The 25,808-nt window shown below is 39.0% G+C and overlaps 4 protein-coding genes and 1 non-coding gene across 6 annotated transcripts in view; 2 read left to right on the top strand and 3 right to left on the bottom strand.

The window, feature by feature from the left end:
* Positions 1-1,131: 1,131 nt before the first annotated feature.
* tmem179ba (transmembrane protein 179Ba) lies at positions 1,132-6,969 on the top strand. The gene is made up of 7 exons (XM_067579845.1): positions 1,132-1,258; positions 1,707-1,824; positions 3,091-3,287; positions 4,126-4,263; positions 4,956-5,034; positions 5,555-5,751; positions 5,944-6,969. Exons 2-7 carry the CDS (start codon positions 1,726-1,728, stop codon positions 6,044-6,046), a joined length of 813 nt encoding a protein of 270 aa, XP_067435946.1. The 5' UTR covers positions 1,132-1,258; positions 1,707-1,725; the 3' UTR covers positions 6,047-6,969.
* On the bottom strand, positions 5,983-6,064 carry trnas-gcu (transfer RNA serine (anticodon GCU)). Its single transcript has one exon. It is a non-coding gene; the product is annotated as a tRNA-Ser (tRNA).
* Positions 6,970-7,176: 207 nt separating the features above from the next.
* Positions 7,177-9,562, top strand: LOC137174506 (peripherin-like). Of its 2 annotated transcripts, XM_067579847.1 has the most exons (3): positions 7,177-8,072; positions 8,159-8,278; positions 8,815-9,562. In XM_067579847.1, the coding sequence occupies exons 2-3, from the start codon at positions 8,276-8,278 to the stop codon at positions 9,088-9,090; spliced, it is 279 nt and encodes a 92-aa protein (XP_067435948.1). In that variant the 5' UTR covers positions 7,177-8,072; positions 8,159-8,275; the 3' UTR covers positions 9,091-9,562. The 2 variants fall into 2 exon arrangements, with proteins under 2 accessions (XP_067435948.1, XP_067435947.1); XM_067579846.1 differs by having other exon boundaries at positions 8,159-9,562.
* A 4,367-nt stretch (positions 9,563-13,929) lies between these two features.
* Positions 13,930-19,675, bottom strand: brms1 (BRMS1 transcriptional repressor and anoikis regulator). Its single transcript, XM_067580091.1, has 10 exons — positions 19,515-19,675; positions 17,262-17,493; positions 17,053-17,143; positions 16,837-16,964; positions 15,183-15,262; positions 14,954-15,050; positions 14,731-14,820; positions 14,453-14,517; positions 14,288-14,327; positions 13,930-14,200 (listed from the first exon to the last, which is right to left on the bottom strand). Exons 2-10 carry the CDS (start codon positions 17,485-17,487, stop codon positions 14,193-14,195), a joined length of 825 nt encoding a protein of 274 aa, XP_067436192.1. The 5' UTR covers positions 17,488-17,493; positions 19,515-19,675; the 3' UTR covers positions 13,930-14,192.
* Positions 19,676-20,965: 1,290 nt separating this feature from the next.
* The window catches only part of ppp1r14bb (protein phosphatase 1, regulatory (inhibitor) subunit 14Bb), a 28,631-nt gene continuing 23,788 nt past the window's right edge, over positions 20,966-25,808 (bottom strand). Inside the window, exons 2-4 of the mRNA XM_067579562.1 lie at positions 24,408-24,491; positions 24,272-24,304; positions 20,966-24,175 (exon numbers count right to left, since the gene is read on the bottom strand). Coding sequence (XP_067435663.1) covers positions 24,107-24,175; positions 24,272-24,304; positions 24,408-24,491 — 186 coding nt within the window. The 3' untranslated portion in view covers positions 20,966-24,106. The remainder of the gene's footprint in view (positions 24,176-24,271; positions 24,305-24,407; positions 24,492-25,808) is intronic.

Here is a 25,808-nt window from a genome sequence, read left to right as displayed (position 1 = left end):
ATAGATTTTACACCTTTCAAAGGTGAAATTTAGCCGTGGTTGATGTATCTCTCCATCCTTTTAGTCTGCTGCATGCATCTTTGTTACCAAAAGCTTCTTTTTTCTCTAATCTTACCTCACCTACCTCCCACATTATCCTCTCCTAACTTTTATCTTTCATGGATGTTTTTGCACATATATTTCTATGTATTTTTGCCTTTCAAATTGTGTGAAAATTCAACAATTTTACATATGTTTTCTGCACCTCTCTATCAAACATGTGAAGCAATCAATGGTGCTCTCATTCATAGCTGACACACAGCTTTGACTTAAAGTTTACATGTTAACTATAGATTAGACTTTTTCTTAGAACTCCTCATGTGTTAACGAGCTCACTTGAGGCTCACTGATTAGTTATAAAGGGAAACTCAACAATGCAGTAGCTCCATTAAAATTTTAGAACCTTTTATCATATGACAAATCATAAAAACAACTAAGTACCTATTTATTTTATTGAAATTAAATCTATATCAAAAATTGAATGATGTAACACATTCCCAGCGGGGATGGATGTGTATCAAGAATGAGCGAAAATCATTTCCACCACATACGTGAATTTAACAGACTTGAAAATTGTGTTACATATATTTCAGAATAGCATGATCATATGACATAAGTCACAAGGTTTGATTAAGCATTCTGGGAAGGAAATACCATTTGCAGCCATCCAACACACACACACACACACACACACACACACACACACACACACACACACACACACTGGCCACCTGATAATCTGCTGCATGGAGGATAACACACAAACTACATGTGATACCCTTTTTTAAAAAAAATAAGTATGAGTTTTGCAGTCAATACCTCCTGATGAGCATCACTTTTACTGTGAACTTTATTAAATAAAAAGCTGATTCACCTTCCAGTCCCCCTCTCGCTGCTTCTCACAGCTATTAGTTTATCTTTCTGGGTTATCCAGCTGAAACCAGCCTCTGACCCGAGGAAAATCGGTCTGTATGACATCCAGTGTTTCAGTGTATCCACCCGTCACTGTGACAAATAAACTATTTCTACGCATTTATAAGCGGACGTGCATATCTGGTGGAGCTCAAGAAAAGCAGAGTTGATTCTTAAAACTGGAGGGAGTCACAGCTGGACTATGACTGAGAGCTGAGTGAAGTCCAGCAGGAACAGCCGGAAATCAAACATTTTAACCTTTAAAATCTCAGCGTGGCATTTGTCACATTGCATAAAGAAGAGGCAGGTGAGTTGACTGTTGTTGGGATCATAATGGTTTTGTCTTTTTCAACATAGGTGTGTCAGCAGGTTTTTCCTGAATTTGGATTATTTCTTCCTTAGAAATGATCCTGGTTAGTTCCCTCCTAAAGGATTACGCAGTGGAAAATGAAAAGCTTTGACTAAAATACCAGCTACAGTCAGTGAAGCTCTAAATGAAACATGTAGCCTACTAGCCTATATAGACTTATGTTCTGTTTTATTGAAATAAATATTGTTGATTATATAGATTTATCCAGCTGAACCTGCCACTCGTCTTGTCTACAAGGTATTCCTCAATAACTATTCATTAACCTGTTTTAATTAAGCACCAACTCAATTAACGCTGCAGCGAATAGGCTCTTCAGTTTCGGAAATGATTGTGAAACAACTTAGCGGAAGCCTTGTATCTCATTGTGGTCACCTTTTACGCGCAGACGGGGACCGGGCTGCTGGATGATGGCGCTGACGGGGCTGCTGCTGCTGGAGTTGGGTCTGTACGCCAGCTGTTTCGTCTGCGGGATCGTTACCGCCGCGTCCATCACCATTGTCCAGGTGACTTTACTTACAAACAAACAAACAAACAAACAAATTAGTCTGAACTATAAGCTTCTATCATCTCCATCCTCTTCCGGGTGGACTCACTTTTTTAGTGCGTGTGTGAAAAAGCAAAAGGCTTCCCCATATGTTTGTGGCACCCTTTGTGTTGAATTATATTGAAATGAGAGTTATAGTGGGCTGTTTAAACTACTTTTTGAGGCTTTTCTACACGTTGGCACATCTAAAACCATTGTTTCATACCGTAGCATATAGATGTTACCACTTATTGATGTTGCGCTTTCACTTTCTTACGATTTCCCGCAAAGACTATCATTGTTACAGAGTCCACATGTGGATTTCTTTGTCTTTATCTTTGTTTTTTTGGCTATACGTCACAATTTAGTGTATAACACAGTAGCACTTTCCCTCCATCATCCACTATACAGCCTATAGAACCCTTATAGGACCATATAAGGAACATAACAAGGCGCAGTGTGGTCACTAGTCGTCTCATTCCTCTTCATTAGCTGCACTCATTATACGCGTTGACATAAAGACACTGTGGAGAATAACATTTATCTTGCGGCTTCAAATCCTTTTTAAACATAACTTTCTCCTCTTAACTAATCAGGGGAATGTGTGAACGTGTGAAAATGCGCGCGTGTGGATGTGTGTGCGCGCGCGCGCGCGCGCGGGTAGCCTAATAACTGAGTCATGTGTTCAGATGCTGCTCATGTGACCAGTTGGTCCTCGTGCCTAATTATTCTCCCCGCCTCTTTATGAAAGTCAGATGCTGCAGGTTGTGTGTGTGTGTGTGCGTGTGTGTGTGTGTGTGTGTGTGTGTGTATCAGGTATTCCTCATGTTATGGGGACAAAAACTAAGTCCTCTTAATGTAAATCATTCATTTTAAGGTGAAGACTTGGTTTAAAGTTAAGGTAAGTTTAGGGTAACGTTAAGGTTAGTTTAGGGTTATGTTAAGGTTAGTTTAAGGGTTAGAGTTAGGCATGTGGTAGTTATGGTTAAGGTTAGAATATGTCTCCAGGAAATGAATGTAAGTCAAAGAAATGTCCTCTGAAGTGATGGGAACATGACTGTGTGTGTGTGTTTTCTCAGTGAAATCTTCTGTTTTGTGGTTGCAGTGCCAACAATGTTACAACAAGGAAAGTAATTGAAACAACATAACAAAATTGAAACAGTACACCGGGAAGCACCTCAGATTACAAATGTCCTTTCTTTCTTTTTTTTTTTTGGTAATTTCTCTTTCTGTCTGTCTCTCTCAGGGTAATTTTGGAGGTCTGTGTATGCTGTATGGACTTGTCAGCTACAATGCAACAGCAGGCGCCATCGGAGTGCAGTCATCCAGCTCCTCGTCTCTGTGTTACTTTGTGTCGGCCATATCAGTCATGGTAGCAGTGGTGTGTTTCTCACTGTCTCTGTACTGGATGTACACATTCTGCATCGACGGGGAAATCAGAAGGTGATGTCTGATGAGTTTGTGTTAATCATTAAATAATTGTGTGTGTGTTCTTCAGTCTTATTGGCGGTTATGGCTAACTGCTCTGTTGTCATTTTTATTTTCAATTGTTCCATTGTACAGCTGATATTTGCCATATCACTAAAATTGGCAGCAGCCTTTGTTTACAGCTACTATCAGTGTTTTTATGCGCTGGATGACAAAGGTTTGAGTCGGAGAACAAAATGTAGCTGCCAACACAGGCCTTTCCTCATCTTATTCTTAAACTTTACTACTGGTCAGCCATGTGGAAGCCAGTTTTATACAGCTTTTAGACAACCTGAATGTAAATATTCAACTGAGATGTATCAGATGTCAACATATGAGGGCTAATTTTTGGATTAAAAGTAAGAAAAGATCCACTTTACTGATCACACGCAGGGAAATTAAAGCTGATAAAGGCTGATATTTTGTGTTTAGTCTCTATCAATGTTTCCTCTCAAAATAGGGAAGCAATAATGCATAATATGATGATTTGTAGCTGATACTCGTATCCTGCACAGTATCTTTCCTTCTCATTTCAGCCAACACAGAGATGTGTGATAGGATTTTATTACAAAAACATGCAGGCGCACAAAGAGCTTTCCAGATATACCTGTCTTAAGAGCCACAACCAGCCAAATTCTCAACAATAAAACTGTTTCATACAGTTTGACGTCATTTCCTCGATAGGTCAGAGGTTTAAATAACATGTAATTACTTTTTATATCTTTTTTTTCCCCTCACTTCATAAAAACTCAGCGTGTAACAGTCGTTCTCACGCTCCTTCTGTTTATTCTAACCTCGCTCTCTCTCTCCGCAGGGAGCGCGTGTGGATGAACATGATCGTGGCTGTGTGCGGAGTCTTCCTGTTCTTCCTGCTCATCACGGGGTGCATGCTGAAGATCGGACGCGACTCGCTCTGCACCTCGGTTATACAAACCGTTCCCAACATCACCAGGTGACACAGACGCATCCGCAAGTCACAAAAAACCTTCCACAAACAACTCATAAATGAAACTAAAAGTGACATTTAAAACCCAGTCAGCTTTACTTCAGTGTTTTGCTTCTGATTTCATCTTAACTTTGAAGTTTTCGAAAGCAGATGTCACTTATTTTTGCGCCTGTAGTCATGTTACACTGGTTTCATGGCATCTTTTAACATCTCCTTTTTCTTCTTTAAAATGTTATCAGCCAGCAAACAACTCAAATAACCACAGAAATCTTTTCATTTTGCAAAGTTTCAACCTAAATAATAATATACTGACATTCAAAACTTAAAAGAGAGGGAAAACGCCAGCATCAGTTCTGCATTTATTATCTGTATTTGCTTGTTTTAAGCTCCACTGACCTTGATGTTATTTATGCAAACTGTCGCTTGTCACGCCTCATCTACTGAGAAATTAGCTGCACACTCAATGACCATTAAACACCATTAGATTAAAGACAAATCCATCACCCACGGAGCACTTACTGTACAACGTGCGAATATGAGTGGATGTGTTGAATATTTTATGATGGTTTTGAAGGGATTTTGGCAGCTAAAATAATATATCTTGTTTGTTAGCTACTGTTAACACCTACAGGACATGAAACTTAATTATCTGTTTTCTTCCAAGTGTCTTACATGCAAATCTATTTCTGTCTCTCAAGATGTGAAGACGCCCAGACTAGAAAGTGGGTCAGTCCACTTAAAGGAGGAAGGTTCTACAACAGTCTACACAAAGCAGAGGTCAGTATAACATTCATTCAGTTATTTATTGTATTATTTCATGTCTAGAATCACATTGGCCACATGAGCACCCAGGTCTCCCAGGGATCTAGCATTTCTTTTATTCATATATTCATCTCAGACTTAATTAGCAAATTAAATGAAGTACACATATACAGTTACACTTAAGTTAACTACATATCCAGTTTAATAATTAAAAACATTTCCTAACATTCGCAAGAATCAGAGTTTTTAAGAGGAAAGTGAATATTAAGTTTTTTACAAGATGTGTGTGAATGATTTGTACACAGCTGCTATGTAGAGCAACTGATTCATTCAGCGTTACTTTTAACTCTTTAAATAGCTATAAAGAATCATTAGTGCTGCTATACATCATCATTTAGTCAAGAAATCCTCTTTAAAACAAGGAGCGTACTGTATATGTAGAGGGTGTGTCCATCACTAACTAGATAGATAGATTCACAGATGAAAGGCCCTCGATGTGTTTCATGTGTTTGACTACTCGCTGAATTCCTGGCAGACGGCCGTGTGGGTCAACTTCTTCTTCTGGCTCATCATCGGGGTTCTGGTGGTCATTCAGAGGCGTCAGAGTACAGGGTCGAAGCTGATCGCGGGAGTGCTCGGAGACTACGGCGGGCCGGCCGGAGGGCTTTTCGGCGATCCGGGAGTGACGGCCGCAGAGACGGAGCCATTTTTCAACCGTCCTCCAAGACCACAGTGAGGAGGGGTCACAGAGGAAGTTACAAAAACACATAAAGTAGCACAAAATGATTATGTGGGAGTAGATGTGGAAAAAGGGTAAATACACATACACATAGATGTATTGTATTTCTGGTATTCCAGTGCATAATTACACATTTTCTGACAATACCAATCACAGTAATTTGCGATTGACTTTGTTTGTTTTAGGGTGTTACGGCAAATAGATACAATAGAAGCATTTCCCCTCGACGAGGATGGGATTCGAACCCACGCGTGCAGAGCACAATGGATTAGCAGTCCATCGCCTTAACCACTCGGCCACCTCGTCAGGCACAAAGACACCAATAAAAAGCATAAACTGTGCAGAAGCTGTGTTAGCCTGACAGTTTGACCTCATATTCATAAGATTTTACCTGTTGACATGTTGATTTACCCGTTTCCCACATCTCACTAACCAAAGCCATTCCAAATGTCTGACTACTGAATCACACGGAAGTGTGTATTTGTTCGTTCCCACTGTTTCTGTTTCTGAGTATGTTTACATAACCAACATATTAACATATTAATTGGAGGCATTCGTTTTACATGTCATCATTGTGCCCAGATTTTGTATGTTTGATGTGACTGGCAGATGACGATGTTTCCTATGTGTAAAACACAACTATTTTACAAATTATTAACGTCATTCTTGTAAAATGTCAAAACTAAACGGCTTAAAGTTAAAAAAAAACAAAAAAAACCCTCCTGAAAGGTGGTATTGTGAGTTTCTACTCCAGTTTTCTTTCTGTACGTTGTCTTTATTCTTTATTTATGATGCATTTGACATTGAGGCCAAAGTTCACTCATCTTTAAAATGTGATTTAATGTTGAGTAGTTGAGTCTCAACATGTGAACAACACTCCTGCTTGAGGAAACATCTGCTACAGATTGAAACAACGGGAATAACATTATGTTACATTAAATTACAAATCATTTAAATGGATGTTTAATTTTAGGCATGATATACAGTATGTGATCCCACCCTAACATCTGATATCCAGTCCAGGTTCACTCAGACCTGCTGACTAAATGTTGAAACATCTGATCTGTAGTGCCGGTTGAGCACCATGAGTGTATGAACTTCAAATGGGTACATGTCAACATCGCAACCACATGACTGTTTGTTGTGTTGCTACTGAGCACATGGTGTGCTGCCTTTTGAAAACAATAAACCAAAGAGTTTGAACAAAATGACCCAAACTTGTTCATTGCTCATGTCCCTCACAGGTAATGGAGACATGATAGTAGATATGTTGAACTGTGTCTCCCTCTGCTGGTTGAAGTGAAGACTCTCGCTTGTATTAGAGATACATTTGTACTGTACTGCAAGTGCCTGTTTTATGTGTTAAATGTAGTGTTTTCTCATGTCAGTTCACTGTGGTTTAATTTACATTTACAAAGGTGAAACCTGTATGTTGTTTGACACTTCATAATCTTATTATTGTGGCTGTGAAGTTATGTAATGACTGATTGAGCCAGTGACCTCTACAGACTTTAAGGACACTGGTCCTGAGGGGTTATTTTTTGAAGCCCAATGTCACGTACAACTAAAACTCCTGGCGGTCTTTATTCTGCATCATATGAACACAAATAAAGTGCCATCCCACCGAGTAATAAACAGCAGTAATTTAAGCCAAAACAGCACATTGTGTCCAAAACATGTATGTAGTATACGTACCTCTTCCCTTCCATCAGAAGAGTGTTTCTGTTACAACCTCACAAAACTAATAGGAGCAAATTTAATTCATTTTGTTCTAGATAGTTAAACCCAACAAACCACTGACTGGCTTTGATTTTCACTATTGAATCAGACTAATCAGTTTCATCACACCTGTTAAGATATTGGCCTATTTCATCCACTTGAATGATCCCAAACATTAATTCAGACCTCATCATCACATTATCATTATTATTCAAAATGCACATTATAAAACAGACATTTTAAAGTCTATCCTGTATTAAAACATGACTGCTTAATGTAAAATGTGAATTCCTTACTTGGCCACCGGTAAAATATCAGCATTTGTTAATGTGTATTTGAAGGGGAATGAAGCACGACTGGATTAAATACTAGCAGTTCCCTGACAGATCAAAATAGAAGGAATGAGCTTAATGCTGCCATTACAACACGACTACTCTCTTTCCTGAACTGTCTAATCTCTGTGGATTAAGTGACCTGGCTTGCGCCCTGAGGTAAAAGATAATGTTCACTGGCGAGAGAAAGGAAGGAGTGACGGGACTAGGAAGAAGGAGACGGATGGAGACGGAGAGAAATAAAGCATTTTAGAGGAAAAACTGTAAGTCAGCTTGCAAGAGCCAGTTTAACTACATCTATACCTGAGGTAGAACTGTTACCTGCAGCTACTGTGTGCTTTTTTTACAGGAACTCTGTAAAGGACAACAAAGAGGAAAGAGCACTCTGGAGAACACTGAAGACTGTTTAAAACTTGCGTCTCAGAAGACGACCAAAAAGCTTGTGATAGATTTGACTCTGGAATCTATGGTAAGACTTTCTCACATCTTGCTTGGCTGGTCATTACTGGGCTACTGATTATAAAAAAAACCAACCTGTGTGGATATAAATGTGTCTGAGAGACAAAAAGAAGCAGAGTAGAGCTTGAAAAACTGCATCAGATATAGAGATACAGGCGGTAGGATGGGGATAAAAGTGAAACACAGAGAAGAGCAGTGGACACTGTAGACTGAGCTAAGCCATGATAAGCCTCTTTAAGCTACTTCACTCCCCACAGACCAAATGTTCTGTTTTAAACCTGTTGATCTGTGCTGGACGTCTGCTACCAATTCACTTTATCTGTATTTCTGGCAGGAGAGCTCTAGTTTACTGCCAAATCAGGCAGCAATAAAACCATAAAAGAGAGAACACAGTCCTTAAATCTCAAATTGAAATCATAGAAAGCCCTTCAACTGGACAAACATATGTTAGGTAGCTTTATTTTCAAGCATCTGTCTGCTTAAATGTCCTCCAGCCAAATGGTTGTGTCTCATCCGGCTCCATCCACCCCTTCTGTCTCTGTTCAGAACATGTCTCAAGACCAGTTTGAGTCAGTCGCGGTGAGCGTGGAGTCCCTCCTGAGCGACGCCAAGAGGATGCAGATGCAGTGCCGCGAACGCAGCGAGCAGCTCTCCCTGGCTGCCACGCAGCTGAGGGTGGAGTCGGCCGCCCTGAGGGAGCAGTGCGAGGCCACCCAGCTCGACATGGCCCGGATCCGCCGGCAGCTGGAGGAGCTGTTGGACACCAAAGCCGCCTTCGAAGCCCGGGAGAGGCAGGCGCGTAAACTCAGCAAGCAGCTGTGAGGAAATGAGGAGGAAGAAGGAGGAGGAGGAGGAGGGATAGTGATAAGTAAGAGGGGGAGCAGCATCCTATGTACCCATGTCATGAACTGTTGCGCAGGCTCCCATTGAGATCCTGAGTGATTGGTACCCATGAGAGAGGAGGAAAGTGAGGGTGAGGAGGAGATAAGATAGAACATTTATTTTAACATTTAGCTAAAAAGGACTTTTTTTTTTTTCTGAAGAAAAACGTTACACAGAAGCCAGAAAAAATAAAACTGTGTGTGTGTGTGTGTGTGTTGACAGGGTGTTGAGAAAAGGGAAAAGCAAGCGAGGGAATAAAAACATGGAAGAGAAAAGCACTTTATCAATATTTACAGCTCTTTCTTGTTCCTCTTGCTGCTATGTGAAACAGATACACATGTGAATAAGCACATGAATTTGATTCCTCCCCTCTCTCTCACTTTTTATGTCAAATAAACATGTTCCAAATAAACTCTTGTCTCCTTATGTCTCTTGCAATTCCCAAGCATATATTTCACCTCTTCATTAGCTTTATTTCCTCACTTGTACTTTCACTTTATGTAAAGTATGTTTGTAATTGTTCCTGTGAGGATAGTGTGTAAAAGAGTGATAAAACCATGGATGTATTATAAGAATATAATAATTAATATAAGGATAAAAACAAGGGGTGCTTCCTTGTGGGGGGAAAAGTCATTTTGAGGGGAAAAAAATATGTCTTGGTCCATGTGTAGAATGTGGACAAAAAAAATCCAACTCCAGGCACCAAAATGGATTAAAACAAATAAAAATCCTTTAAGAATGTGGACAAATATGTTATAAAAATACACCAGCGCCTTTGAGATCACAAGAGGAAAACAGCTTGTCTTATTTTGTGATTTCAACTGAAATACAATCATCTCCAGACTTTTGTTAGCTGTCATACTCAAACAGTGCTGTAACAAATGAGGGCTGCCACACCAGGTCTCAAAGTCAAAGATTCAAATTTATAGTATTGTTCTATTGTGACAACAGATTTATGTTCTAATCAAAAACAGACAACATATCACATGATTTACATGTCTTTCCTGTGTATTTTCTGAGTGTACAGAAATATATAAAGTACCACAACGCTTATAATGTGATACAGGTTCAGATCAGTGGTGAATACTAGAAAGACTGAACACTAAAAACATTCACAGATCTAAAAAAGTATTAATGCATGTATCAAATACATGACTTACACACTCTTATCTATATACACAACATTCAACATATAGTCTACAAAGCTGACATGTTAACGTTACGACTCAGTTTAAAAACCAACGGAAGAAATTGTCACAACAAGCAGCCAGACCTCCTTCACTAATCACACAACATCAACAGGTGATTAAAAACTGGATCAATTCCAAATGAATGGATGAGTCCAGACAGCTCACTGTAACTTCAACAAGCAAACTACCCACAGCACATTATCTGATCTCTGCTGCATTCTTGTTAAGGAGATAAATTCACACAACAGCCACACAGAGACATTTAACCATCAGAGATGAAGTTAGCGACCAAAGAGACAGAGAGAGAGAAGCTGTATCTGACTCACGTTATCTGATGTCTTCTTCTTTCTTTCATGGAGATGAAATATTCATGTCATTTGTGGATGTTAGTTATCTTGTTTGTTAGTTTACAGAACGTTATGGCTGCTGCTTAACCAGTCTGATATCATTAGCAACAATGACGAACAAGCTAACTCTCCTGGTTGTTTCTCCGGTTGCTTCTCTCTCCAGCCTCCCGGCGTCCAGATCTATTGTCCCGTTAGCTTAACAACAGTCCTTAACAGTCCTCCATGGATGTATAAAGAGTCCTTCAGGCTGCTACAACAAGCTAACTGTAGCGTTGGCTAACGCAAGGAGCTATCTACTGCTCGTTATCTACTGCTGCTACTCTGCTTTACAATGGAGAGAATTGAAGATGAAATCTGGAAACTATCATTGGACCAATGCGATGTCAATATTGCATTCTGGTTGTTGATTGGTTAGGGAAGACAGCCTCCCTTGGAGCGTCATTTTACGTGTCTTGGCCAATCATAGATTAGTATGAAAAAAAAAAGAAGTACATTAAATTGATGTAGGAGATCCCGCCCTCCGGAGGACAGCAGGAGCCCGTCCTCCTCCTGTGAGCCAAAGCACAGTCACAGTTTTATATTGCTTTGCACTTCTATTATAATGACAGTAAACCACCAAGACAATCTGTAAGTTACATTTTGATGCCAAACAAGGAACATTTCATAATACAGTCAGTGCGTCCAAAACTTGCTTTGTATAGGCTATTATCTTGAAAATTACTCAGTTAGAAGATCCCTGAACAGTATTCTACTATACTTGTGTCCTCCTTGCTTCAGGTGCGATCATGTGACTCCTGGATGGGGACTTCTTGACAATAACAGTATAAAAACTTTTCCACTTAAATGTAAAACAGCTTCAGTTGAAAGTTCTTGTATTGTCTTTTTCACTCTCAGTCATGACTAATGATAATTTATTATCTCGCATTTATTGATCTGTTGATTTGGTTTAAAGAAAATGTGTGCGTCTGGTCATCAGAAGATGCTCTAAGGTGAATATTTTGTCCTCTTTCTATCCTCAGATGCTGGTCGTGCTGCCACCTGAGTAAAGACACATCGTCCTGCTCACACAGTGAAGGAGCCGTACCAGTGTGAGCATTGTGGGGAGAGTTTCAGCTGAGCTCAGCACCCAAGGACACACCAGCTAAGAAACCCTTTCATTGTAACCAATGTGGCAAGAGTTTCACCACAGTATCCTACTTTAAAGTGTCTCAGCGCATCTACACGGGGAGAAACCCTACCACTGCAGCCAGAGCAAGAAGAGCGTCGACCAGCTGTCTCGCCTGCAGACACACAGGAAGGAAACCAAACCAATGCAACCTGTGTGACAAAAGCTTTCTAGGAACCGTACCAGCGTGAGTTCTGCTGGAAGAGCTTCAGCGAGAACGTGCGTCTCGGGATGCACCAGAGAATTCACACAGGAGAGAAACCATGCGACTGTGAACAATGTGGGAGATGGTCCAGCCAGTCAGAGATGCCTTGAATGAGCAAAACCAAACTGCTGCCACATGTTCCTGAAGAGTTTCAGTTGTTAAGGAGCTGTAAAGAGACACACATGTTCAGAGCACAGAAAGTGTGTGAACTATGATGGAGATTTACAGCCAACAACTGTTCACCTTTGTTTTCTTGTCCAAATAAGTTTGTAAAGTAAATCTGACTGCTGATGTTTCTTGCCCTGTTGGACTTCTTTCCATCGATGTGGCTGCTAGTGAGAACAATGTTATCATAACTGACAAAAAGACGGACAAACCTATGAAAATATGATCCAAGTTGCACTAAACAGGAATGAATTGATAATAAACATTTAAAATGAAATCACAAATTTTTTGTTTGTTTACATATGTTCTTTCACAGTTAGTTCCCTTCCTGCTTTTACATTCAGTTTCTGTATTCTTATTATTTTAATTCAAATATGGTTCTCTTTAAAGAGGAGCTCAGATCAACTTGACCATACACACACACTCACACACACACACACGGCAAGCTGTATTTCTGTTGATTTTATGTCTTTGCAATAATAAAATAGTGACTTGATTGATGTGACAGCACAGGAATGACTAACAGGTAGTATTTATGACCTGTAACCAAATGACTGTTTCATGCTTGTTTAGTTGCCTAATAAGAGACAGAACATATGTTATGAGAACAAACAGTAAACAATAACTGTATTAAAAGTCAGTGCAGATGATCAGAGAGAGCAGCAGAGGACAGAATAGAGGTTTAACAATGTTAAGACTCAGCAGAGTAACCAGGCTGTCTGTACCAGATTTTGGCAGTTATTTGCCAACTAAAGTAAAAAAAAGGAAAGAAGAAGAAGAGGAAATTCAGCAGTTTGTCTAATATGTGTTTAGTGTGTGAAGATTGTTAGAAAAATGACCTGAAAACACTAGTGTGGACGCACGCTGTTATCACATGTGAACACCATTCTTGTAGTGTAGATGTAGTCATAATGTGCCTCATTAAACATCCGGTGCAACTGATGTGCAGGTTGATTAGAAACAGTAGGTGTGTTTTAAATACACTGAAATTAGAACCTGTGACCAAAACTGATCAACAGTGTGCTCATATATTTCACATTATTAGTCACATTATCTGTATATTGATAAGATATCAGTTTTCTGTCATATTGTTGCTTACAAAGATAACTGGTAATAAGCCATATTTCAACACGTTATGGTGGCTAGAATGACATGCAAGCTAATTATACCAACTCTGTTTATGTCCACTGCAGTGTCTCCCTCTGCTGGGAGGGAAATATTCCTCACATAGGAGGACTTATCATCCATTTATTATAAAAAGGTACCAAAAGAAGTGATTTCTCTTTTAGGCCTTTTTTAAATACTAAATGAGCAGTTTGGTAAGACTCAAATGGGACAGTCCCATCATTCTCATCATCTTCGGTAAATATCACAGTAATATTTCTATGTGCAGTTTTACAGTAATAATTAATTACAGCATATTTTAAGTCATGATGCAGAACACTTTTCTGTTAATAATAACTATCTCGTTTACCTGTAAGTGTCTGAATCACCTTGCTACTTATATTACCAACAATATCACAGCTGTTCATTAATCATTAGAGAAAACTTTGATATTGTGAGCTTGAACAATAAGCTGATTCATGGCCATGAAGTACAAGTAGCAGACATGTAGTAAAATAGAAACTAAACACCAGCAGGAGAATATGTGTTCTTTCTGTTTCACACAGCCAACAGATAAGAGAAGCAGACGCTCAGACAAAAACCTTTTGTGTCATAAAAGATTAAAACTTTAATCACTCATTATAAATCATTCTATAAATACATGGTTTTCATATCATTAAGAACTTATTTTAAATAGCAATAGATAACAAACAAGCAGTAGGGTGGTTGGTTGCTGAGGTTCAACAGCCGATTCTTCATTTCGTCAAACAGCAAATGTTGGTGGAATCAGCTGGGAATGTGTGTGTGTGTGTGTGTGTGTGTGTTTGGTTTCTTTGCCGCTAGTCTTCAACAAGATGCTCCTGATATCACCGCTCTGAAAGATGAAATGTCGATGAGGAGTTAGACACAAAGCCTTCACAGGTTGGTGTGTTTGTACGTGTGTGCGTGCAGGCAGACTTACTTTCAACTTTCTTTTTCAGTGGTGACAGTGCTGCTTTTGCCTGAAAAGCACATAAATAAAAACAGAACTGTGACATGTTTTTAAATGATTAAATAAATGAAAATATTGTTATAATCTGAGAGAGATTTGGGAGCTGGAATGGAAACGTAGCTACTGATTTATCACCTTCTTGATGGCAGTCCAGTCCTCAAGAATGTCGATGTCTCTCAGCATGTAGACGATGAACGGTCCTGCACAGAGGGAGTGTTATTAAACCATCTGTTAGCAGCAAATTCCATTTTACCAGTCAGCGGGAATAAAATGTGAGACATGTGGCAGAAATAAAAAAAACAGAGAGAGAGAGAGAGAGAGCGAGAGAGAGCGAGAGAGAAACTACAACATATAATTAAACAAAGAACAGTTAAAATGTGAAGAAAGATAAAAAAAGGATGATGAGCTTTTACCTGAAACCAGAGCTACTTTCTTCTTCCTGTCCGACCGACCCAGCAGGTTCTTTCTTTTACACTTCTTGCTCCTCATCTCATCGCTCCATTCTGGTGTGAGAAAATATCACATTACTCATATAATTTGTCTCACTGTTTGGATTTAGAGTTTATTTCTTAGACTATAAAGACAAAGGAAGGATATGTAAGTTAAATGATGTTTAGTGTGTGTGTGTGTGTGTACCTGAGTTTAGGTCTATATTCTGTCTGTCCTCCTCCAGTCTCCTGATCTTCTCCAGCAGTTCTGACCTCATGGCGTCCAGCAGCAATGTCCGCTCACTCTGTAACACACACACACACACACACACACACACACACACACACACACACACACACACACACACAGAGTTTTGTAGTTATTTTGTTCAATAACACTGTGTAAGTATGTAGTATACTGTGTGTGTGTTTGTTACCTCCAGGTGCTGCTTCGCTCCTTGTACTTCACACTCGTGCTTGTGTTTGATCACCTGCAGACACAGCTCTCTGTACACTCCTGTGGACAGAGGGAGACGTTCAAGACAGAGAGACGATACATACAGTCGGTATATTTAGATCTTCGTGTCCTTGGTTACTTTCAGAAGTATGTTATCAAACTCTCCCTGTAGATATCACTAACCAGCAGTTCACACAGTGGTATAAATTGATTTCTCACTATATGCAGCTGGGGAAGAAACACACACACTGTAACTTCCACTCACATGTCTAAGAGATTACTTCTATGAGCTCAGTTATTCCTTTTCCTGAACGTTTTATTTGTTAACTGAACTACGTACTACTTCTTAGTATGTATTGTTGTTAACTTTATTGTGTTGTTGAGACATTGTTTGATTGTTGGATGTGTACTGTTTTCAGTCTGTGCCTATTAATTGTGTTGTGTACCATGACTTTTACAAGAAGACATGCTATTCTCATTTTAGGTTGCCTCTTGCCAGAGAAAGCAGATGAAAATGAGCCTTTTAGTTTAACTCTGGCACGTTCAGTAGTGTCGTTAGTGGATCGAACACTTCTTTTAGTGGACGGCTGCTCATCCCCTGATGTTCAACAGAAAGACTGAGAAGGTCCTTTGTGCTGCTGCAGTGAAGCTTTTCAGTGACATGCAAGAGTATTAAGTGGCCTTTATGATTATTTATTACTGCTGTTTGGTCTTTTCTATTCTTTGTTCGCTCTGTGTCGACACTTTAAGGAGATTTTATTGCCTTGTTGTGTTTTTATCAAATACATTACTTCCATATGTGCCGTCTTTCTGACGGTTTTAACGGTTCTATCCTGGCTTTGATTGCCTTTGTTTTTATGTTTTTTCCTCTTGTCATATGTGTTGGCATGTGGTGACTATTGTAGTTTCCTCTTTGGGGATCAATAAAGTATATCTATATCTATCTATCGTTTATGTTGATTAATGATCATGGTCCCTGTCAAATAAATTAAAAAAATAAAACGAAAAAAAAATTGTTGTGTGACTCCAAGAAAGAAGCTAAGTGGAAAGAAATAGACAGGAATTCAACAGGGCGATGATGTTGGATAGTAAATCAATGGTTAACCTAGTAGACAGAAATAATCCTTGGACACATTTAAAATTAAAGATTTGGCAGTCATCATGAGATATGATTATACTTATTATGAGGTTTCTCTTTTTTCATTGCTTGGAAAGGTTTTTATTTATGTGATGTTTGAATATTCTTTGTTTTCATCTGCTTCCCACTAACTAAAATCTTATTTTAAAGACAGTAACACTATACAGGCTGATTTTTCCAAAACAACAAATATGTTTTTGTCCAAACATGGACCATGCAAAGTCCAGAATGTTGTGTAGTGTGATTTTCTCGTGTGAAACATCCCAAATCTGGATTTTTAGTCTTTGTTGGAGGCATATTATCAGTCACAACAACTATGTACATTATTCTTAACCAAAGAAGCTACTTTATATTTGAAAGAACACACATCAACACAAAGGACATGAGGTCCAACTAGGTCTTCTAAAGCAGAAATGATAAACATCAAGATACTTAAGATGCCTAATATCCAACATCATCATATTCCTCTTTCCTTAAGGAAGTGTGTTTTACTGACCAGCCACTTGTGTTCGTATCTGCATGCTGTTCTGTAGTGCAGCCAGAGGTTCTCTGTATTCTCCAGCTTTTCCTGTCAGCACTTCATCCAACTTCACTTTCACCTGGTTCAGTCGCTCCCGAAACAACCTATGAGCATGCGGTGAAGCTTCACATGACTAAGAGTGTTTCAAAACTGTAGTGGTGGTAGTATTGAACTCCTCCTGTTTCAACTTACTTCTCTTTCAGCTCCTGGAATTGTTTTTCCAGATCCAACATCTCATCCAGACACTCTCCTCTCCTCCGCTCACAGTCCTCATCATCCATCTCTTCACAGAGGACAGCCAGAGAAAGACCGAAACAGTTACAAACAGCCCGTATCTTTATTTCTCTTTGTTTCCTTTCATACAATCAGGCAACAATTTATCAGCACACTTAGATTTATACCTGAACTCTCCTCTTCCTCCTCCTCCTCTTCTTCCTCATCACTCTCCTCCGAGTCACTCTCCCTCTCCTCCATACTCTCCTCCATGGTCTCCTCTCCTCCGCCTCCTCTTCCTTCTCCTTCGTTCTCTCTGGGCTCCTCCACCTCTCCGTTGGCCTCGGGGAGTTGGGACTCTCCTTCTGCCTCCATCTCCTCCTCCGGCTCCCTCACAGGAGGTTGGGCGGGCATGGCTGGCTGGAAACACACAGGCACATACAGGTATATACACTGTGTCTGTGTACACACTGGGTAAAAAGAGTCACAGCACACACATATGAAGCCTTGAGCATTAGCATCAGGGCTGCAACTAACAATTATTTTTATAAAGATGTTCAGTTTGTTATCATGTATGACACAGAAAAGCTTCAAATCTTCACATTTGCAAAGCTGCAACAAGCAATTTTTTTTGGCATTCTTGCTTAAAAATGACTAAAACGATGCTTTGATTATCAATAGTTGCTTTTCAGACAACAATTTTCTGTTGTTCAACTAAACACATTTTTTTAATGTGCTGAAAAGGACGTAATGTTAAATATCATGGATGCACTGTGATTCATATAACAATTACAATATTTGGGACAACAACAAATTATGACAATAACAAATTATTATTATTAAATGATATGCATTCACTTCTGAACAAGTACATAAACTCAGGTATAAAATTCTGAATGACTAAATGTGAAGGTAATTACAGTCAGTCTACTTTTCTTATTTAAACTGTGTTATCCATTTACCAGATGTTTAGTAAATGCATTTACTCTTTCAGGCTCTGCTTGTACTGCACAGAGAGCCACTTTGTGTAAAACGCAACTTTCATTTTAAACTCCGACAGTGTCATTTGTTTATTTATTTGTGCTAACGTTGCTCTGGTGCTCTGGGTGTTGATGAATGACAACCTGTTCACTAACGCTGATAATAAAGATGTTGGGTTGTAGTAATGGCAAGACTATTTCCCACCAACTAATTTATCTTGAGATTTGTGGATATCGATAACATATGTGTTTTTTGTAAAAAATGGAGAGGACACAGCTAAACCTCTATTTTATGAGTGTCAGTATACATCAGGACTCTGAAAAAAAAATTGGGGATTATTTTGACACCCAAACCAACTATTCAATTAAGTTGGAAGCCAAGGATGTAATACTACACTATGAAAGCAAAACCAGAAAGTTCAAAGGACTGTCAGTTTATTCATTTTACTGGTATATTATTATATTACTTTGACCCTTTGTGCTGTTACCATGCTGACGGTATCAACAAACTGAAAGTGAAGTCATGTCCTTTATGTTATCTTTGTTTCATTATGATGTCTAATTGTTTTCTGTTATTGCACACATGTTGTAAAGTGACGCTTTCTACAAATAAAGTGATGAGAAGTTTATTATGATGATGATGATGATTTTGATTATTATTATTATTGTAAAGCAGAAACCTATCTGTGGTTTAACTGTTTGTTTAGATAAACAGCAGTGGTAACATCGGGAGGACGGTGGCACACAGTTGGTCTCGTACGGCTTCCGTAGTTCTGTCAAGCTACAAAAGCACAGAACAAAACCGGAAATTATCCTATTTCGATTGTATGCAAAAAGTAAACATAGAGCAGAATAAGTTACATAAAGCTGCCTTGACCACGTTTTATGACAGAAATACATGCGGAATGTAAGTTAAACTTACTCCAGGATTCCGCTATATACAGTTCATACGGCTTTTATTTTGTTTCATAACCGGAAGTGTCATTTAAATCTGCAGAGCTTGACCACTAGTAGCTTCCGCGATGTCCTGGATGGATATGATAAACGGTGGCATTTTGACTAAAATAAAGACCAGAACTGCATCTGAAACCTGTTACACTGTCAGTCCACTTCAATAACAACTAAATAAATGAAACTCAGTCTCGTTGTTCGCATTTTCTTTTCCAGTCCAGCGGCAGATAAACCCACAGTGAAGTCAAGTGCAACACTTAAGCTAACGTTAACCACACGCACCGAGAGACTGACTGCTGATTATTAAACTGTTATTTATTGCACTGACTGATATGACGTCTAAATGTTTTAGTATGTGATTAAAAAGCAAAGTTATTAGCAGTTAAATGTGAAAACATGTTGAATGTTCGCCGGAGTAGCTTTCATCCTTCATCTTCCCGGATTAACTAACGTTACTACCGTTAACCGGCGGGGCTGTTAGTAAAGAGGAAACTCTGCGTATAGTCTCACCTTCTCCCTCTGTCGGCCTGTAGACACTTTAACTTATCAGTTTTACTATATATTCGTTATATTTCCATTTTAAAAAGTACTTCCTCTTCACTTCTGTCTCCAGTTCGACACTTTGCCGGACTCCACAACCCGTACACTTAGCCAACCAGCACCGAGCCTAAACGCGCCCTGTCCAATCAAAACGCTGAATGAGGTTTAGTCATCCAATCATATTCCACTTTATTCCCCAAAGCCTCTGGAATGAACCAATAGGGCGGACTTATTGCAAAACCCGCGGATCTCACTGTTTTCAAAGGCATTTCATTATAATATAATATAATATAATATAATATAATATAATATAATATAATATAATATAATATATAATGATGTTATATGTATACATATTAGAAACACCTGGAAAACAAAAGATACTGTGATTAAAAGCTTATTTGTGGCAGTAGATTGTATTAATACAAAGATCGCTACAAAACAATGGCCTAGGTATTCTCTATAAAAACGAAATCAGAGTAAATATATTTAAATAATGCAAAAAAGTCCTAAAAGTAGGTTAAGAGTTTCTATTCATTTTATATGTAGTGGCCTCAGCTGACCTGATTATACTACTGTGATTCAAAGCCTCTGTGATGTAAAGACATGTTTTTCCTTTCACAATAGTATGCTATGTACTATAGTAGGATAGTAATGCAGTAGTATGTATGGTACTGAATATAGTTTTGTATAGTATATATGGTAACGTGTCTAACTTTTTTTTTGCTAACATCCTGCTGAGAAGTTATTTTGGAAACATGAGTCATTGAAATAACATTTTCTATTGCTGACTGTCCATTCGGTGGATCAAACATACATGACCCATCATTCCAATAGCAAAGAAATCTAGGCAGATTGTGACTATATCTTAATATGTCAACTTACTGTGGATACAACAGAAGTGAACCTAAAGTGTCCAAATGTTGACTTGTACTACATTCTTCCCAAAGTGTGTATAAATGCAGTTGTCATACAGTAATTAACCACAAAGTGGCGCCAAAGTAATGCAGAATATCTAGAGGGCCATGCAAGCGATAATGTTGTAATTCATATTTGAACATTTTAATGGCAGACATTTTGACCTGTCACAGCAGGAAACCCACAGGTGGAATGAATATCATAAATAATGGATGCATTCAACTTAGTTACACCTGTTTCAGGGCTCTGATATCGTGTATGCTGGTAATTGGCATACACACTTTGAACACTCATCATTTATGTTAGTAATTACACATGCTTTACCTGCTATGAAAAAGGTATGTAAAGGATTAATTAATTAATCATACACTAATATGAAATTTAAATATATACATACTGTATATATAAGCTAATAATCTGCTGTATAATAATCCATAGAGATCCATATAAGGTGTTCTGAAGCAGAAAACTGACAACCACAATAAATAAAGAGAAACAATATGTCCATTTTACATGTTTTTATTAAAGTTGCATAAAAGTGTAACAAAATTGGGCAAAAACAAGACCTGTTGTTGATATTGCTACATTTGTTTGTTGGTTTGATCTAATCAATGTCCAAAAAACACCACCACTCCTCCAATCTGCATGTTTAGCTCTTGTATTTAGCCTCAATGATAATAATCAGTATATATTTTTTTTTTGCAATTTTCCCCAACAGTAAAAAAACAGACTTCTCAATAACAGTCTAATAAGGTATAATCCAAACCTGGATTTAGAAATGAAAATCCACTCAAATTCAGCTACTGATTGAGTTTGCCTGGTACAATCCGACCAATCACGATGTTTCCAAAAATATGCAGACAGCTGATTTGGAAACCCAACAATGAAGGCAAAAGCAATCGCATCAAAATGTATCTGAATGGATTTTTTGTTCAACTACATGTTAATCCAAGGCCTGGCATCAAGAAGTGTCATGATCACAATAAAAACAGACCAGTATTCAAATGGTAAATGTAAAGAACATTGTTTATCTAAACAAAATCACTGTATCAAGGCCTAAGTATTAAACACTCACTTCTAAAAAAAACCCCAAAACAACAGAATCTCATTGTTTTTCAAAAAAGAAAAAAAAAAAAAGGAGCGACAGAAGATCCAAGATTCTCCACATGCCGCAGTTCTGCTTAGTAACGCAGGTTTTTAACAGTTTGCGTTACCTTTTTAAAAATGAATGTCTCCCGTTTATTTGGTTTATGTAACATAAATAATACCTAAGGCAACATCTGTTTTTTTTAAAAAAGGAAAATGAAGAAAGGATAGAGGGAGAGTGGATGGACAGAAGGATGGAAATGGATGGGTGGAGGAGAGAGGGGGATGCCAGGGAGAAATGACAGAGCAGCAAGATGAAAATGGGCCAGTTTGGGTGTGTGTGTGTGTGTGTCTGTTGGTGTGGAGACAGAAAGAGAGAGACAGACGGTGAAGGTCTGCTGTCACCGCAGGTGTTCACAATTGGTCACAGGAATCACAGCAAGTGTTACTGCTTCTCCTATTGGCCAATGGGCTTCAGCCTCTGATCTGATTGGCTCAGGATCAGAAACAGATGACTTATTCTTAGAGATGACTGGCAGCTGTAGCGCGGAAACACACACATCTTGTGACAGCTCTGGGCCTGTCCCTCTCTCTTTCTGTCAGTGCCTGATATATGTGTGTGTGTGTGTGTGTGCATGTGTGCGTGTGTGTGAGAGGCAGCTGTGTTTGCTAACGTGTTTCCGTTTCCTCCGTCCCAAGGGTGGCCTGTGTGTGAGAGTGAGAGAAAGAAAGAAAGGGGGGGAAAAAAAAAGAAGGTTGAATGCAATTAGAAGAGCTTCAATTTGAAACAGCGGCCTCCCTCCCTCCCTCTATCCCGCCTACTCGGCCGTCTTATTGGTGGGTCTTACTGACGTGACAGACAGAGGACGCTTCAAAAGTCTCCACACCAACACGGAGCTCCAAAGAGATTTTCAGAGTTTCCATGTACGTGTGACCACTGTGAACTGACCTCTGCCAAACACAAAAGAATGCGGTGGACTAAATAAAAGAGAAACAGTGAGAAAGAGACAAAGAGAGGGGGAATAATAAAAATTGAAAAAAAAAAAGAAAAAAAAAGAAAAAAAGACACAAACAAGGCAGCTTTGTTCTGGGTCCCCCTGTCGGACTGTCAGAGTGTGTGTGACAAAATGCATCCAGAGAGAAAAAAACAAAAAAAAAAACAAAAAAAAACCTAAACAGGAACCAGTCCTATACTAAAAATCTTCTTTCTCGTACAGAACAGCAGAATATACAGGCCATAAGAAAACACTCCTATTATGAATGTTGCTGTACATTATGTAGCAACATACACACGTAGCATTTAGCAACACACAGACTTACACATGTATGTGCAGGCCGGACAGCAGTGGCTTCTACAGAGCCTCTCTTAACCACTGCACTACACACATCTGAGGAAAGAAAAAAAATAAAACTTATTTTCAAGCACATCATCCGACCTAAGAGGACCTACTTCTACTCGAAGGAAGATCAGTGTTTTCTGTCTAAAATTAGTTGGACCATACGACCACCACAGCCAACCAGTGACTCTTTTTTTAGGTTCAACCACCATTTCCAGGGATCAGATTTTCCTCTGGAGACAGTTACGCTGCACTAAAGATATACCATACATTATTCTTTGTGGTCAGAGGTTCAGACTTTCTTCCCAAAATGACATAGTGCAGATTTTTCAACAGACACACACGCACACACGAAAAAGCCTTTAAATGCACCACTGTAGCAAATGCCTCTGATTAAATGGAGGGGGAAATTAGCAGACAAAGATGGTACAGATCCCCAAAAATCTGAACGTTATTTAATAATAATAATAATAATAATAATTAAAAAAAAAAAGTCAAGTGAATATCCCCATGCCCTCAAACGGAACCAGAAAACAGCAGAAGAATGATGGTTGGTAGCTGGATCATTTACAAGTTTAGACCCTTTACAAATAACAAAACGACAAATCTCATTGGTAGAGACGTGAGCGATGCTTCGAGCTGATTGGCTGCTTCGTCCTCCTCTTTCAGCGTTCACCCTTCCACGCTTTTCTTGGCTGTTGCAGACTCTTTCTCTTGTTCCTCTTCCCACTCTTGGCCTCTCTGCTCTCAGTAATTATGGGAGTGATTTCAGCTCCTCTCCTTCTTCTTCTTCTTGTTGTAGGGCAGAGACAGATGGAGGGTTGGTTGCAAGGAGGGTGGGAGGAAGAAGAGCTGGATGAGGAAGAGGAGTAAAAAGCCAAATAAAAAAGGGTGAAGGAGGGGGCAGAGAGGGAAGGAGAGGGCCTGGTTTAAGATGAATCACATGGCGTTGGTTTCACCTAGTAATTACGCATTTTTTTAAAACTTCTTCTTTTTTACTAATAGTTTCAGAAAGGACGATTTATGGGGCTGTATCCAGGCAACAAGAGATGAAAACAGAAATAAGAAAGAGAAGAGGGCCTAACAAGGAGGAAGGAGCAGATGGAAAAAAACTAAAATTAAAGGATGGGAAGTGGCAGGAAGATGAGAGGTGAGGGCTGAGGAGGAGGAAGAGGAGGGGAGGGAGGGAGGGAGGGAGGAGGAGGAGGAGGATGGACGCCATCATTTCTTCTGAGGCGTGGAGAGCTTCTGCATCCCTCGGATCTTGTTGAGCAACTCTGAGATGAAGTCCTAAGGGGAGAGAGAAGGGACAAAACACATGAAAAAAAAACTCCAAAAATGTGGGCGTTAGAGAGTCAGGAGGAAGAAGAAAGGAAGATTTCTTACCTCAGTAGGTTTAAAACAGTCAACCAGCAATTCCTGTAAAAAAAAACAAAAAAAAAACAGAAGAAAGTATGAAATGTAGCTTTCTGCTGTTGCTTGTAGGCACGCTTCTGCAAACACGTGTATCTTTATTACGTACCTTGACCCTGGCTGCCCGCTCAACGTCACTGGGCATATCCAGCAGTTCATCCACATCTATCTCAAGCTCAGGAATGGCCTCCTCCTATAACACACACATACACACACACACACACACATTAGTCTTTCATGTGCACATGGAAAGAAATCCTCATCATTACTATTCTTAGCTTAGCCTGTGTTTATGTTCTGCGGTTGTTGTCTGGAAATAGATCAGCACAGTCATTTCTGTCTCCGTCTGTATGATGTGGTGGAGTGAGTGATGAACGTCTGAACACTAGAGGGCGCTGTCCGTCCATCACCTCACGTGTTGTACAAGACAGAGAAGAGAGAGGAGAGACAAAGAGCGACGAGCGAGCACACGTTTTCATCAATGTGGAAATTTGATCAAGAGATTATTTGATTTTTTTGAAGAAGGGAAATGTCGATTTAAACGCTAAATTTATTTGCCTATATGGAAGGTTTGTGACTTTTCCAGACTTTATAATACAAAACACAGCTTCACATGAATGTTTAAATCCAACAGGACATAACGAAAAAATGTTTCTACAGGAGGCTGCTACCTTCAAATGAAGCACAATAGGAGACTGACAGACAAAGATGCAGCCCGTAAAAATTTACAGTAAAACAAAGAAGAGAAGAAGAGCACGACCATAGTCATACAGCAAATACTGAAACCTCTCGGGGTAAGTGTGTGTCTGAATAAATTTACTCAATGACACATCCACAAATCTTAAAACATGACTTCAATCTTTGCACACTTCCCATTCAAAACCACCTACAGCTTGTTATTGATTTTATTAGCAAATATTTTATTGTAAATACTTTTTCTTACCAAATATTAGGTTTTTAGACAAATGAATCAGTAAAAATTTAACATCACATGACACGATGAACATTTAGTTTCTGTTTTCCACCAGTTGAGTCACTGATTAACTTATTAACAATTATTTTGGCAGCAAATGTAAATCTGAAAAAGGGTGAAATCCCCTCCTTAGTTTCATCATGTTTTTAAAGAGCAGCACAGAAAGTTAGATAATAACTTTCTCCATTCAGGACAGGCTTGTACTTGTCAGTTTTAATGAAAGATAAAAAAACACACACTTATGCACTTTTAATTGAAGCAAAGCAATTATTGCTTGATACTGATAAGATGACCCCTACGATGAAATATATGGGTGCAGTTGCCTCTAGTGTAGAGATATATTGCTTATTAAATAAATAAAATTTTGGTTCGCTGTTAGTTGGTCTTTGTTTCTTTCTTCCCTTCTCGCCAGGCCTCTCTCTCTCTCTCTCTCTCTCTCTCTCTTTATCCAATCAATCCTTTTTTTCCTTCGATTAAGCTGTCGCTCTATAAAAAGCCGTTTAATAGTCTTCCTCTCTTTCTCCATCTGTCTCACTC

Source organism: Thunnus thynnus, chromosome 22 (genome assembly GCF_963924715.1).
Source record: "Thunnus thynnus chromosome 22, fThuThy2.1, whole genome shotgun sequence".
Lineage (NCBI taxonomy): Eukaryota > Metazoa > Chordata > Actinopteri > Scombriformes > Scombridae > Thunnus > Thunnus thynnus.
The sequence above is the reverse complement of the archived record's forward strand: the minus strand, read 5'-3'. Positions and strand labels throughout refer to the sequence as shown.